The 15,945-nt window shown below is 39.4% G+C and overlaps 2 protein-coding genes across 2 annotated transcripts; one reads left to right on the top strand and one right to left on the bottom strand.

Moving 5' to 3' along the window:
• Positions 1-129: 129 nt before the first annotated feature.
• ppp2r3c (protein phosphatase 2, regulatory subunit B'', gamma) lies at positions 130-5,887 on the top strand. The gene is made up of 13 exons (XM_012861599.3): positions 130-319; positions 441-565; positions 682-786; positions 1,007-1,119; positions 1,682-1,779; positions 1,874-1,944; positions 2,042-2,174; positions 2,571-2,626; positions 2,736-2,811; positions 2,907-3,043; positions 4,469-4,606; positions 4,701-4,760; positions 4,843-5,887. The coding sequence occupies exons 1-13, from the start codon at positions 253-255 to the stop codon at positions 5,035-5,037; spliced, it is 1,374 nt and encodes a 457-aa protein (XP_012717053.2). The 5' UTR covers positions 130-252; the 3' UTR covers positions 5,038-5,887.
• A 1,138-nt stretch (positions 5,888-7,025) lies between these two features.
• On the bottom strand, positions 7,026-15,366 carry fam177a1 (family with sequence similarity 177 member A1). Its single transcript, XM_012861590.3, has 5 exons — positions 15,235-15,366; positions 14,224-14,406; positions 8,963-9,029; positions 8,780-8,877; positions 7,026-8,688 (listed from the first exon to the last, which is right to left on the bottom strand). The coding sequence occupies exons 1-5, from the start codon at positions 15,247-15,249 to the stop codon at positions 8,485-8,487; spliced, it is 567 nt and encodes a 188-aa protein (XP_012717044.3). The 5' UTR covers positions 15,250-15,366; the 3' UTR covers positions 7,026-8,484.
• Positions 15,367-15,945: the final 579 nt, after the last annotated feature.

Here is a 15,945-nt window from a genome sequence, read left to right as displayed (position 1 = left end):
ATAAGATTACAGAACTAATTCGTAATATATTCTCTTTGTCTATTTTTAACCTCATATTCATACACATAGCACGCTTTAATCATGGACTTCACAGCGATAAATTTTTTTTTTTTTACTTTATTGTGAAAGTATAAATGTCTCACCGGAAGTGACGGTTAAAGCTAGCTTTGATGTTTGGATACGTATCGGTCAGCCAGTTGTATTTTCAGTTTTAATGAAGAAAACAGATTTACATTAATCTTAGTTGTCGGTATGGCTAAAGAGGAAGAGACACATTGGTCGGATGTTCTGAAAAGGAGGCTGGCCGGAAAAAAGAAGGGTAAGAAAATTATGTAAATGGACGTTGAGAGAGCTAACGTTGACGTACCAGAGAGTTTAAAAAGTCTGATTTTAGTTGTTTTGATTATTTGTATGTCCCCCCACTATGTATTTTTTTTAAGACGAGAGGACCGAAGAGGAAAAGAAAGCAGAAGAAACAGAACTTTTCACCAAATACTACACAGAATGGAGAGGCGGAGTGGAGACAGATGAGTCCTACAAGACCATTCCACGGTTCTACTACAAGGTAATCTGTTAAAGATGACCTAAAAGATGACTTGAACTACAAATTGCATTAGATTTCCTAAGGGGGTGCAGTCTTATCTGGAGTAAAATGATCCCCTTTGTGATGCTGTTTTGAAGCTTCCAGCAGAAGACGAAGTTCTTCTGCAAAAACTGAGAGAAGAATCCAGAGCTGTGTTCCTGCAGAGGAAAAGCAGAGAGCTGCTCGACAATGAGGAACTACAGGTAAACAAAAAAAATAAAAAATTTATCTATCAAACCCATCCTTCTATTTGACATCCATCAACCGATCTGTACACGTATCCATCCACCCATCCATCCCAGTTTCTGGGTTTTGAAGGTTCTGTATTTAAAGAAAAAATATGCAAGAGTTCAGCTCAAAATTTCATTTTAATTTCTGTAGACCTGCCTTTAACCATTCCATTTCTGTTTTGTCTTTTTTTAGAATCTGTGGTTTCTGCTTGACAAGCATCAGGTCCCGCCAGTAATTGCAGAAGAGGCGATGATCAACTATGAAGCCTTCCTTCAGGTCGCGGAAAAGGCGGGGCCAAAATGCAGGTAGGTAACTAACTCAAAATCTGCACTCAAACAGTCCTCTTTGCTGAGTAGGGGAGTTCCCAATGTCTTCTTTTGGATCCGAAGACATTCCCAAGACAGAAGGGAATATATAGTCTCTTAAGCCAGTTCTCCTTGGTCTGCTTCTACTGGAAACAGTTCAGAAAATCTCCACAGCTATCCTGATTGCATGCATCTCTCAATGTAGGAGAGCAGCGACTCTACTCTAAGCTCTCTGTGTATGATAGAGCTTCCACTTTATTTCTAGGCCTCCCTACAGAGGAACCTGATTTCAGCATATTGTATTCTAGATCTCATTCTTTATTTTTTTTCATTCATCAAGAGTTGTATAGCTTTTAAATTCAAAGGTGGTCGTTGTCCTGTATTGTTTTCAGCCATGAAATGATTGAAAATGAAAGTCTACAACATATAAGGAAACTGTTTTGCAGTGGAGTGTAAATGTTCCAGGTTCTGGAGGGCTAAAACTTTAAGTATGATTGGAGGATGGACAAATCTGACTTTCGAATTTCTAATAGCACAGTTTTATTTTCCTGTTCTCCTGTAGGAATTTTTTCACCGCAAGAGTTTACGCCAAACTGCTCCACAGTGACCCGTACGGCCGCATATCCATCATGCAGTTCTTTAACTACGTCATGAGGAAAGGTTTGGGAATACCTTTTTAGATTCTCCTTTCAGGTTTAAATGATCATGCTCCCCATCTTTTCATTAATTGTTGCTCGTTTCCGTTCTTTTCTAGTGTGGCTGCATCAAACCCGAATAGGTCTGAGTCTGTATGACGTGGCAGGACAAGGCTACCTCAGGGAGTCTGTACGTGTGTTGTTGTTTTTTTTTTCCTCCAGTGAATTTAAATGTTTCTCTTGTTTCCTCCTCAAAGAAGGGTGTTGATGTTTCTCTGCGTGTGTAGGATCTGGAGAACTACATCCTGGAGCTGATCCCCACTCTGCCCCAGCTGGATGGACTGGAGAAGTCCTTCTACTCTTTCTACGTCTGTACGGCGGTCCGCAAGTTTTTTTTCTTCCTCGACCCGCTTCGCACCGGTGAGTCTGATCTTGTCTCTGAACCGCCGTCCGTATCACTAATTGGTTAGGAGGACGTAAAATTTTTTAATTAAATTAAGAACGGTAAACAAAAGTTCTTTACTAGGGTCTGTAGGCACGCCATTGCTTTAACCAAACTTCTAAAAGTCTGTAAACCATCTCCCACATAAGCAACATTTACCAACCTGGACCAGTTTAGCATTATTCTTGTAACAAGACTGAGAAGAGCATAAAAGACCCATAACCTATAACCAGTATATTGACCTAAAGGTTTATTAAGTTTAATTATTGTTTTAATGCATTGCTTAATGCTACCAGCTTGATCGTAATAGGAAGATCGTTGGAGATCGTGCGTATGATCCTGTGTCGTCTAAAATGTAACTTCCCCTTTAACAGGCAAGATTAAAATCCAGGATATCTTGGCCTGCAGTTTCCTGGATGACTTGTTAGAGGTATGATTGCTACTGCTTCCCTTTGACTGTTAAATAGTGAAAGCGTTTTGTTGGTGGTAGAGACAAAACTTCCTGAATGTTTTCTCTGCTTTCTCCCCTTCGATGCCAGTTGAGAGATGAGGAGTTGTCTAAGGAAAGCCAGGAGTCCAACTGGTTCTCAGCCCCGTCGGCTCTCAGAGTCTACGGTGAGAAATGCGGCGATGTTTTAGTGCCACGGTTTGCTCGAGTTGTCTTGCTTTTCCTAAACTCCAGCTGTGTTTATGTATGCACTTGTCAACAGGTCAGTATCTGAACCTGGACAAAGATCACAACGGCATGTTGAGCAAAGAAGAGTTGTCCCGCTACGGCACAGCCACGCTCACGTCGGTCTTCCTGGACAGAGTGTTTCAGGAGTGTCTCACCTACGATGGAGAAATGGTACGACGGTCGGGCTGGAGTTCATTAAATTTAGGACTACCCTGCCTATCAAAACCTCACCTGTGGGTTTTTGACGATGGACAGTGTTTATGTATGTAACAATATTAAGCTGTAGCTGCTCCCTGAGACAGTACGTTGTATAGAGAGACCGGCTGTTAACCAGAATCAGACGATTTTCAGGTTGATTGTCACTGAAACTTAAACATGCAGCCTTTGTTCAATCAGTTAGCGCTACTGTATTTCACTGACAACGGCGCTCATGGATGTTGACCGTGCTAATCACTACTGTAACTGCAACGGAAAAACTGCCCTTTGTTTTAAAAGACTCTTAAAAACTCTTATTTTACAGGGACTTATGTTACCTCTAACCTGACCGTAGCCAGATGTATTTCGCTCCGCCTAGCTTCACTCATCCATCTGGAACAGATCCATAGGAATGGCGTTTCAGAACGATGGGCCTTATCAAAAATCCTTGCATATGATTGGATAAGCCACTTGTCTGTCATCTCATCTTTATCAACGTGCTATTTCAACCACTCACACCGAAGCTAACCCGTGACGCTGTGAGAGCGACGCAGGAAAAAACAAAACTTTTTATTTTTTTTTATGTGTTTGTGGCTCTAGTGGCACGTGTTTTATTGACAGTGAGCTGACAGGAAGAGGGGGGAAGACAGGCGGCAAAGCACCGCAGGTCGGAGTCGATCCCGGGCCGACCGTGTTGAGGACTAAAGGCCTCCTAACATGGTTCCCGCTAACTGCTCCGCCACGGGCGCGACCCGGAAAACAACACTTGCCAAATCCTGTCGGGAGAATGGCGAAAACTTCGTTTCCACCAACAAAAGCCTTCAGAGGCGTTCTCTGATGTTCTTTTAGTGAAACAATATTAGGCAGATTGGACAACACGGAAGAAATAGCAGCATCAATGTTAGCGCTTGCTTCCTCGATGCGAGCCGCCATTGTTGTCTGAATCAAAACAGTCTCACGTCACGGTCGCTTCTCCACTACGTCACATCTATGAAATGCCAGCCCTGCGTCCTGATTGGCTGGACAATAAAACTGGTTGGAGAAATCACTCTCTATGGGAGAGGTCCCAGTTGGATGTGAGTGAAGATGGGCGGAGCGAAATCCATCTGGCTAGGGTCAGGTTATATTACCTCTGCTCCTAATTAAAATAATTTACAAACGCTCACAAAATGAAGACTAGAAAAAAAAATTTGAATGTTGCTCTTCTATCTTCTTATATCATAGTCCTTAAGGAGAAGTCGGCCAATAAAACCTTTACAAAGACCTGAAATCAGGTCACAAACGTCTTACCAGTGCATCTCTAATTATGTGGTTTTTAATTTTGAAAGGTTGTCAACAACCAGCTCGTCTCTCTCTGATGTCTGGCTGAACTTTATGAACTCGATCCTCTTGTTTTTCCAGGACTATAAGACATATCTGGACTTTGTCCTGGCCCTGGAAAACCGGAAGGAGCCTGCAGCATTACAGTATATTTTTAAACTCCTGGACATGGAGAATCTGGGATACCTGAATGTCTTCTCTCTGAACTACTTTTTTAGGGTAACACAAAAAAAAGAGCAACGTGTTAAAAAAAAAATCTGTATTGTCTTTATGTTGTTGGATAATCTGTGTTTTTTTTTTCTTTGCCCCTCAGGCCATTCAAGAGCAGATGAAGCTGCACAGCCAGGAGCCCGTTTGTTTCCAGGATGTGAAGGTAAAGCAACCACGGACCGTTTGTGCGGCCATAAAGATGATATGTGCACCTTGACAGTTCCCAACCCTCTGTCTGCTCTCAGGACGAAATCTTTGACATGGTGAAGCCGAAGGACCCCTACAAGATCACGCTGCAGGATTTGGTGAACAGCTGCCAGGGAGACACCGTGGTCAGCATCCTGATCGACCTAAACGGATTCTGGACCTACGAGAACAGAGAGGTGCTGGTCGCCAATGACAACGACAGCAGCAATACCCTTGACCTTGACGACACTTGAAGAGGATGCCGATATACACCAGCAAGACTGTGTCTCCTTTGTGGGTGACGAGTGATTAAAAAAAAAAATAATAATGGGAATAAAAAAATGGCCGTGGACTTTGTAAAAATAATTGTGTAAGGAAACCATTTGCATAAAGTTAAGTTAATCACACTCGTACACAGTTCAGCCATGTTCAGCATTCTTATCCACTACTTAATTCATCTCTGCGCAGAAACAATACCCGTGAATTTGCTTATTTATGATTTTCTTTATTATTATTTTTAGCTCAACAGTAAACTACTGAATATACTGGTCAAGTCAGACCTTCTATCCACTCATATGCATTACTGTAATTTATTTTGGGCTTTTAACAATGCACTCTCATTGGCCACTTAATTAGGTCCTCATGCTAGTACTGGGTCTGACCCCTTTTGCCTTTTATTCCTCATGGCATATAGGAATCAGAAACATTCCCATAAGATTTTGGTTTATACTGTCATAAAGGCATCTCTCAGGTGCTGCTGAGCTGTATATGATGTAAATCTGCTGTACACCACATCCCAAAGTTGCTCTGTTTGAGAACCGGTGACCTTGAAGGTTAGTGAAGTACAAGAAACTGATTGTCAAGTTCAAGCAACCAGTTTGAGCAAAGCAATGTTTTTTTTTTTTTTTTTTTGGCTAAAAATGTTTGGGAACCACTGGACTATTCGATACTGAGGATGGACCTATGCTTTACACGTCCCTTACTGTTAATTCTGACTGTACTGTTGCTGAAATCCAGACTTATTGGCTAAGGCGCCATTTTTCTTTTTTTTTTAAACCTAAGAGATGATTGTTTGTGAAAATCTTGGATCCGTATTTTCTAAAATAAAAAATTAAAGCCACCAACAACCCAGCATGGTTCAGTGACCTAAACCTCCTTTCTTCCCTATTCTGATGCTCAATTTGAACTTCAGGTTGTCTTTATTTAAATGCTAGTAATTGGCTTATTCAACTGTATAGGTGATTTATGTAGTGGACCGTTGAGTGTATGTTTGGAGACGTTAAAGTGAGTTTTTTTTTTAAACCAAAGAACTTCAGCTGTTAGGAATAGTGGTGGTAGCATGATGCTGTGGACCTTCTTCACTGCCCTTGTTACTGGTGCATTGCACTAATGCGATATAACATATGAGGACTACCTCCAAATTTAGCCTCTGTCCACCAGCTGTTGATGTAGATGGACGCTTTTTTATTTTTAAGGGCAACATTTTTACAGACAAATCCTTCTGAAAGTAAAAATAAAATTATGCTTGCTGCAACAAAAACTCATTTATGTATTATCCAGGTTTCTGCATTACTTTTGTTTTTGTAGTATAACCACAAATGTCTGGCAACTTTTACCCAAAACAAGACTTAGTAATATAGCAAGAGTCATCTATCTCCTGTTTTTGTTACTGAACTGAGACTAAAAAACATCTAACCCAAAAAAAAAAAAAAAAATCAACCCAATTCTTTTTTTTTTATTGTCTTACAATAAGTCGTCAAGGACTATTTTTGTGTTTTGAATGTGCAAATATTTAAAGAGAACTTGTCTTCAAAAATCTATTTTGTTGATTTAAATAAAATGTTTTGAGCAGAAGTTTGTTCTTAGATTTTTATTTGAAGAAAATGTAATTTTCTTTGATCCCTTAAGTGCTTTTAACTTCATAATTTTGAACAGTAGTGTTCAAAGAACAATACTGATCTAAATGAACACTGCAGATGAGTGGACAAATATAAATGCAGCCAGGATTAAACCACAACATGGTTGATGGCCGCAGGTCAAGGTGCAACTTTTCTTGAGGGACTATTATCCAAGTATCAGTGGGGATATGTGTATATTGTGAAGCCTGTATGTCTAGTTTGAATCACATTTAATTTTGTACACCCAAGTCAAGTTTTGTTTATAACAGGAAAACAATCACACCAAAATAGCTCAATAATTTCTCTAATGGATGTAAACTTATAACAGAGACAATAATGACCTCTTCTGTTATTTAAAATTTATTAAAACTGAAAATATACATGTGCAAACAATAGACTCCAGTTGGAAAAATAAATCTATTGCAGTTTCTTCTTTTCACACACAAAGACACCAAGTTGTTTTATTAATCAAAGACGTTTATCAGAATATATTCAGGCGGAAGATTAAATTCGGACTTTTGTTTCTGTCAGCAACACGTATGACTCGAGTTAACTCTCCTGAGAGAGCTGAAGCCTGTCAAAGTAGTGATATCAGCAGTAAGAAGCTTGAGACTAGCAAAGCAAGGACACTCAAACACACAAGCTGTGCAGTCGACGCTACAAACTGATATCCATCAGTATATTTTAACATTAATAGATTATTCTGTGCAGATTCCAAGAGCTCCTGGAGTCACATATTGCCTCAAGTCTGCAGACTCTCACTGGCTCATCAAAGTAAAGAAGTGACATTTATAAACATCTGTTGGAGTGTAATCAAATACTAATAAATCCTCTTCTCTGGGATTACAACCAAACTTAATATAATACAAATGTAAAGCTCTTAAATAAATTGACTTGAATTTCCTTTTATAATAAGGCAGATACACCGGTGTTTGACCTTTTGTTCACAGTTGAAGAGGAGTCAGCACATGGAGCTGTCTCAGACATCTTGTTGAAATTTGAAACCTTTTTTTACTTGTTTGGTTCTAAATGCATTTTTACATTCAGGAGTCCTGTTTGTTTTTTTGGCATCATTGAAATACAAGACTACACCATTCATTTATATTTCATACTCATCTGGAACATCTGCCAAATCAAAACCACCATCTGGTCCGTTACATCTTCTTTAAAGGCTCTAAATGCGTTTCTACTTGAAACATGCCTGTAGCACAAACCTTGGGGTAAAGAATTGTTTTAATCGGTACGATGCAATATGCTGCTGGGAAAACCTGGGTTTTGTTATTATACTTTGACAAAAAGGACGTGTCTAAATCTTGTTACAGATTGAACAGACCCCATCCTGGTATTTTTACTGAGTAGGATTGAACAAGCCTTTCCTGGGGACAGTCTGGGAAACAAGACAATGAGCTAAAAAGTGTTGACACACCTGCTAAGGTACACGGTTATCAAATCTGGTCAAATGTTTTTCAAGTATACACATCCATACCCACCCTGGTCCGTTTCAACTCCTTATAACTGAGGAAAAATAACTGAGATCGATGCGCAAAGCAACAACCCAGCTTTTACTTCACTGTCTCAACCAAGAGCTCATATCCAGGCTGATGTTAAGTTTTGCATAGATTAAATGCAACATTTAAAGTCACATTCACAGGGACGGCTTGTGCAGCCACTTCCACTGGTATAACTAAATTACTCTGTTATAAACGTAAAAAAAAAGAAAACAGAAAATAAAAATTAGTGCGTGGAGCTGAGTAAGTTCAGGTTTAACCAGCAATGTAAAGAGTGTGAATCAGTTTGGGTTTTTCAAGACGGGAGAGGGGACGGGACTCTATTTGGATCGGGATTCCTGAGTGAGGACTCGGGTTCCATCTCAAAGCTGACGTTTACAAAAGACGCTCCTGGCTGCTCCTTCACCGCAGCAGGATTGTCCGGCTCGCCTCTCCCCTGCGGTGCGAACGTGCGCTCAGCCTCGTCAGCGAGACGGTTCTCCTCCTCTTCCTCCTCCTCCTGCCGAATAGAAAATGTTGTGTTTTAACGTTTTATAACATGCGACTTTCCTCTAACGTGGCGAACAATAATTGCACTGCGTGGCTCCTACCTCCTTCTTTATGCGATAGTACTCATCGATAGCATACTGGTACTTAGGACTGGTGATGCCAAACAGAGAGGCCAATTTCTCCCCCATGTAGTCGCACACTGCCACAGAGATTCAACAGCTCATCGAACGTCCAGCATTTGAATAAAGGAAAAATATTAAGTAAAGATCAATTAGGGGCACTACCTGAGATAGTGGAGGTCGCCACTCTCCACATGTGGAACCAGAAATAAGGGCCCCAGGTCAGTCTGGACTGTAGCACACATACAGGAAACAAAACAGATGTTTGAGGACTTTGTATATTTCCTTTACACAGAGAATCAGACTCTTGACAATCTAGAAAACATTACACGCATTTATAGCAAAAAGGTGCACAAGAAATATGGATAAGAGCAGCCTTGAAAGGATTGTAAAGCAAAGTTCATTGAAGATTTTAGGGGAGCGTCACAACATGTGGACAACAGCTGGAGTCCTTTCCATGTGCTAAACCAACACTGAACCAGAGAGAAAGACCCGGAACCTGTCAACAAATGCCAGAACTACTAATAAGTGGTTTCAGGAGCTCTAGTTTAAAATATGAGTAATAGGATTTTTTTTAAAAAATGTGTCTAACAGATACAGTGGTGGATTTGAAAAGGGGCCAAAGTACTGACTGCATATGCAATGCAATGCTTTTTTTATTTTTAACATTTCTCTATTAAAAATATGTTTATTTTAAATGTGTCTTGTGTAATATTCTGGTTTTCTGAGAAACAAAATTACGGATTTTCATTAGCAGTGAGCATAATTATCTAAACTAACATTTTTCAATTCAATTCAATTCAATTTTATTTATATAGCGCCAAATCATGAAACATGTCATCTCAAGGCACTTTACAAAGTCAAGTTCAATCATATTATACAGATTGGGTCAGATTATACAGATTGGTCAAAAATGTCCTATATAAGGAAACCAGTTGATTGCATCAAAGTCCCGACAAGCAGCATTCACTCCTGGGGAACCGTAGAGCCACAGGGAGAGTCGTCTGCATTGTACATGGCTTTGCTGCAATCCCTCATACTGAGCAAGCATGAAGCGACAGTGGGAAGAAAAACCACCCATTAACGGGAAGGAAAAACCTCCGGCAGAACCAGGCTCAGTATGAACGGTCATCTGCCTCGACCGACTGGGGTTACAGAAGACAGAACAGAGACACAACAAGAGAAACAAAAAAGCACAGAAGCACACATTGATCTAGTAATCTGTTCTACATTAGATGGTAGTAGCGGGTGAGCCGTCTTCTCTGGATGATGTCACAGTTAACAGAACGCCAGACCAGGTGTACCTACTATGAAGAAAAAGAGAGAGAGCAAAAAGTTAAAAGCTGAAATGACGACAGTCATTTCAATGTAATACAATGCAAAACTGGAGAACAGTAGACTGAAGAACAGTAGAAATCAGTAGAGTGAGAAAAATAGACCCTGATGTCCTCCAGCAGCCTAGGCCTGTCACAGCACAACTATAGAGATAGCTCAGGGTATGAGCCACTCTAACTATAAGCTTTGTCAAAAAGGAAAGTTTTAACATTAGTCTTAAAAATAGATAGGGTGTCTGCCTCACGGACCAAAACTGGGAGTTGGTCCACAGGAGAGGAGCCTGATAGCTAAAGGATCTGCCTCCCATTCTACTTTTAGAGACTCTAGGAACCAGCAGCAGACCTGCAGTCTGAGAGCGAAGTGCTCTGTTAGGAACATACGGGGTAATCAGAGCTCTGATATATGGTGGAGCTTGATTATTAAGGGCTTTATACGTTAGAAGGAGAATTTTAAATTCTATTCTTGATTTAACAGGAAGCCAATGAAGGGAAGCTAAAATTGGAGAAATATGATCCCTCTTGTTGATTTTCATCAGAACTCTTGCCGCAGCATTTTGAATCAGCTGAAGACTTCGAACTGCATTTTGTGGACTTCCTGATAGTAAAGAATTACAATAGTCCAGCCTTGAAGTAACAAATGCATGGACTAGTTTTTCAGCATCACTCCTGGACAGAATGTTTCTAATTTTGGCGATATTCCGGAGGTGAAAAAAGGAAACTCTGGAAACCTGTTTAATATGGGATTTAAATGACATGTCTTGGTCGAAAACAACACCAAGATTTTTAACTTTATTACCAGAGGCCAAGTTAATGCCATCCAGATTAAGGGATTGATTAAGAACTTTATTTTTTGAAGACTCTGGCCCAAAGATTACAACTTCTGTCTTGTCAGAATTTAAATGCAGGAAATTTAAAGTCATCCAGCTTTTGATGTCATCAAGACATGACTGCAGTCGAAGTAACTGATTGGATTCATCAGGATTTATGGATAAATATAGCTGAGTGTCATCAGCATAACAGTGGAAATTAATCCCATGCTGTCTGATAATTTTGCCAATCGGAAGCATATATATAGTAAATAGAATTGGTCCAAGGACTGAACCCTGTGGTACTCCACAAGTGACCCTAGAGTTTGAGGAAGATTTATTATTAACATGAACAAACTGGAATCTGTCCGACAGATAAGATTTAAACCAGCCTAATGCTTTTCCCTTAATCCCTACAGTATGCTCAAGTCTTTGTAGGAGAATATTGTGATCAACTGTATCAAATGCAGCACTGAGATCTAACAGGACAAGTATAGACACAAGTCCATTATCTGAGGCCATGAGAATATCATTAGTGACCTTCACCAGAGCTTTTTTAGTGCTATGATGAGCTCTGAAGCCTGACTGAAACTCCTCAAGTAGGTCATTACTTTGTAAATGTTCACATAGTTGATTAGCAACTACTTTCTCAAGAATTTTAGATAAGAAAAGAAGATTAGATATAGGTCTGTAATTTACTAACTCATCTTGATCTCTTGATCAAGATGATCAAGAGACCATCTCTTTACTTAAGAGATGGTTTCTTAAGTAAAGGTTTAATAACAGCTACTTTAAAAGCCTGTGGTACATATCCATTTACCAAGGATACATTAATCATGTCTAAAATAGGACCACTGATCAGAGGGAATACCTCCTTAAACAACTTGGTTGGGATTGGGTCTAACATACAGGTAGAAGGTTTAGATGAAGCTAAAATTTTAGATAACTCAGAAAGCTCTACTGCTTTTAAACAGTTCAGACACTGCACAGGTTCTAAGGATTCCTCCAATGCTGCCTCACTTACTGAGGATGAGGTAATCATGTTTGGGAGGATGCCAATTATTTTATTTTTAATGGAATCAATTTTATTTATGAAGAATCCCATAAAATCATTACTGCTAAGAGCTAAGGGAATGGATGGATCAACAGAGCTGTGGCTTTGAGTAAGTTTGGCAACTGTACTGAAGAGAAATCTAGGATTATTCTTATTCTCCTCAATTAATGATGAAAAATATGCTGCTCTAGCTCTGCGAAGGGTCTTGTTATACAACAACAGACTGTTCTTCCAGATTAGGTAGGATTCCTCTTGGTGTGTAGAGCGCCATTTTCTCTCCAATTTCCTAACATTGTGCTTCAAGGAACGCAGCTCTGAATTAAACCAAGGAGCCAGCTTCCTGTGAAAATCACCTTCTTTTTCAAGGGAGCTACATTGTCTAATGCAGAACGCAATGACGAAGTCATACCGTTTACAAAGACATCTATTTGTGAATTGGAAGAAACAACATTGCTGCTATCTGCAGGGCATTTCTGCAATACGGAGGATATTAAAAAGGGGACAGACTCTTTAAGTTTTGATACAGCATTATCCGATAAAGATCTACTATAATGGAACCCTCTTTTGGGGGTGGAGAACTCAGTTAGATTAAACTCAAATGTTATTAAAAAATGATCAGATAGGACAGGGTTGTGAGGAAATACTGTTAATTCTTCACAATCAATGCCATATGTCAGAACAAGGTCTAAAGTATGGAGCCGAGAGTGCGTCGGTTCATGCACATTTTGAGCAAAACCAATTGAATCTAGGATAGTTTTAAAGGCTACACTAAGGTTATCACATTCTGTGTCAACATGGATGTTAAAATCACCCACTATAATAGCCTTATCAGTATTTAACACCAAATCAGATAAGAAATCTGACAACTCATCCAAAAACTGAGTGTAAGGGCCTGGTGGACGATACAAAACAACAAACAGAAGAGGTTTTATTGCTTTGCAGCTTGGATGAGGGAAACTGAGGGTTAAATGTTCAAAAGAACTGTAGTTATTAATTGGCCTGGGACTAATTAATAAATCAGACTGAAAGATAGTTGCCACTCCTCCTCCTCTTCCCACAGATCTGGGAATGTGGAAATTTGAATAACTGGAGGGGGTTGACTCATTTATACTAACGTAGTCCTCTTGTAGCCAGGTTTCTGTGAGACAAAACAAATCAATCTGTTTATCAGAAATCAATTCGTTAACTAACAAAGTCTTTGGAGGGAGAGACCTTATATTTAATAGACCACATTTAATTGTTTTATTTTTAGGTTCAAGGTGAACCGTATTGATTTTTATTAGGTTTTTATGATTTGTTCCTTTTAGATAAGTTTTTGATCTGTTAAGTTTTGGCCGTGGGAAAGACACCGTCTCAATAGGATAATGGATGGGTAACAGTACAGAAGCTGCAGAGAGGTGTGTTAAACTACGGCTCTGCTTCCTGGTCTGGACCCTGGATTGTCAGCATTTAGGAGGACTAATAAATCCGGCCAGATTTCTAGAAAGAAGAGCTGCACCATCCAAAGTAGGATGGATGCCGTCTCTCCGGATCAGACCAGGTTTTCCCCAGAAAGTTCTCCAGTTATCAATGTAGCCCACGTCGTTTTCAGGACACCACCTAGACAACCAGCGGTTGAATGATGACATGCGGCTAAACATGTCATCACTGGTCAAATCAGGCAGGGGACCAGAGAAAATTACGGAGTCCGACATTGCTTTAGCAAACTCACACACCGAAGCAACACCAACTTTAGTGACCTCCGATCGGCGTGATCGGGTGTCATTACCGCCAGCGTGAATAACAATCTTACTGTATTTACGCTTATCCTTAGCCAGCAGTTTTAGGTAAGATTCTATGTCGCCCGTTCTGGCCCCTGGGAGGCATTTAACTATGGTCCCTGGAGTCTCATTTGAATGTTTGAAATTAATCACTCTTTAAAATATGAGTTGTTGTTTTTTTTTCCACCTGAATTACAAAAATACATTAACTTTTTGACCATATTCCAATTTACTGTGCTGTACCTGTATATGAAAAAGGAAAAGAAATTACTGGTTTTCAAAAAAAGGTCAACTGCAACTTGAGAACAAAAAAAAGAAAAAAAAAAAAAGAACAACTAAGTCCTGCAAAAACTTCCCCTCATTTAGGTAACCATTGCTGTGTAATAGTAGCTCTGTGGTGCAAAAGATCATGTCTGTCAAACTGTGTTACTTCTCATTTTTAATAGAAAACAAAGCAATCCCTTCACCCTACCGCATCAACTGCAACAACCTCCTGCTTCACTTGTTTATCTTCTTCCTCCTGCTCTTCATCAGTGCTGTACTCCTCCATGGTGTCTCCACTGGCGAAGTGAATGATCCTCCGGGGAACCTTCACCTTCCCTGCGGTACGCTCCGAAATCTCCACAGTCTCAAACTCTTTGAGCCCTCCTGTATGCTGACACAGCAAAAAAAAAAGAGCCATCAGCATCAAGTGCTCTTATACTAAACTTGCCCATTTTAAATGTTCTGCAACAACTTTAGCTTCAGTCATATCTTGTAAATCGCAGTGTGTTTTAATGGGTGGTTAGATCAAAACGGGTGCACCACAGGGCTCAGTTCTTGGTCCACTGCGGTTCAGTCTGTACACAAGCGATTTGCCTGAAGCCTGTCTTGGTGCAGGTTTTCAAATGTGTGCTGTCCATGCTGTTGTACATGTGGCTGGAAGGGACACTATTGCTGTCTCTGCACAGCTAGCATGTTCCATTGCAGCATGGTTTGAAAAGCCATATCTTATGTTAACTTGCAGTGCTACTAAAAGAGGTTTTACGACAAGGTACCCTATAACTCTTGCTGGAATTAAAAGATGGACAGTTTAAAAAAACAGTCTTGTAGTCACAATTAACAGCCAGCCATGATTCTACGACAGTCCTTTTGATTCATTGTCGCCTGTTTTCAGGTCATTTTAAGAGTCCTGTAATGTATGAATAATATTTATGACATTTTACCTTATAAACGGTTTTATTTTGATAAAAGTCCACCTGTGGGCGTGTATTGCAAATTAACTAAGCCTACTAATGTTATACTGTTCAGTATTTGCTTATACTAAACGCTTGTCCCCTTCCAAACAAATATTAAAGAAACAAAAGGAGTTTTTGGGGGGGTTCTTGTGTTTCAACCGTTAGCATCGCTGCTACGGAAGTAATGGCAACAGTCAACTAAAAAGTTCTTATTTACCTTAAACACGAATTAAAACAGACGATTTCTTATCCCAATATATACTTACCCCTTCTGATTCCATGTTTCCACCCTATAAAACGTTGGCATTAGTCAAAAAAAGGGACAAATCTGCCACTTCAAGTCACTCCTTCCCACCAACGCACTACAACAGACGTTTGCGCTGCTTCCGGTCTTTCAAAATAAAACAAAGACCTCGTAGTTCCCAGTGCGAAAAGTGCAACAATTTAATTTACATATGTATTGGTCATTAAACAACTATTTATACATTTAATTATTTGAACTAAATACATATTTCTCTATACATGATTGAGTAAATAAAATAAATAACTGTTGTAAAAGCTGGGGACATGGAGGCTAGGATAAGCAAGTACAGTCGAAAAAAGTTTTTTTTTTTTATAATAAAAATAAATTATACAACAACTGGACTGTTGTTATATATATATGTTTTTTTGGCTCAATCATGTCAAGACTCGTCTACAAGATAAGCAAGTACCAAATGGATGGATACAATTATTACGCATAATTTTAAAAAGACTTAATTACAACATAGTAAAATAAAGTTTTGATTTGCAAATTATTTTTTAATAGTGCATTTAATAAAGTATTGACACATTTATGCAAAAATTGTCAATTTTTATTTATTTAACATATTTAATTAATACTATCACATTTGTGAGTTGTTGTCGCCTGAGACACTCATAAAACTGACATTTTAAATGTATTTGCATACACATTGTTGTTTTAACAATTTGACGCA

Source organism: Fundulus heteroclitus, chromosome 19 (assembly GCF_011125445.2).
Source record: "Fundulus heteroclitus isolate FHET01 chromosome 19, MU-UCD_Fhet_4.1, whole genome shotgun sequence".
Taxonomy (NCBI): Eukaryota; Metazoa; Chordata; class Actinopteri; order Cyprinodontiformes; family Fundulidae; genus Fundulus; species Fundulus heteroclitus.
This window is presented reverse-complemented; position numbering and strand designations above follow the sequence as displayed.

Bases quoted from the DNA above. Each gene is read 5' to 3' on its own strand.
- ppp2r3c (XM_012861599.3), top strand. From the start codon at position 253: ATGGCTAAAGAGGAAGAGACACATTGGTCGGATGTTCTGAAAAGGAGG. The intron at 1,780-1,873 runs GTTTGGGAATAC...GTTCTTTTCTAG, and splicing joins TAACTACGTCATGAGGAAAG to TGTGGCTGCATCAAACCCGA. The intron at 2,627-2,735 runs GTATGATTGCTA...CTTCGATGCCAG, and splicing joins TCCTGGATGACTTGTTAGAG to TTGAGAGATGAGGAGTTGTC.
- fam177a1 (XM_012861590.3), bottom strand. The intron at 9,030-14,223 runs GTAGGGTGAAGG...TGTGTGCTACAG, and splicing joins AGGTTGTTGCAGTTGATGCG to TCCAGACTGACCTGGGGCCC. The intron at 8,878-8,962 runs GTAGTGCCCCTA...TCTCTGTGGCAG, and splicing joins GGCGACCTCCACTATCTCAG to TGTGCGACTACATGGGGGAG.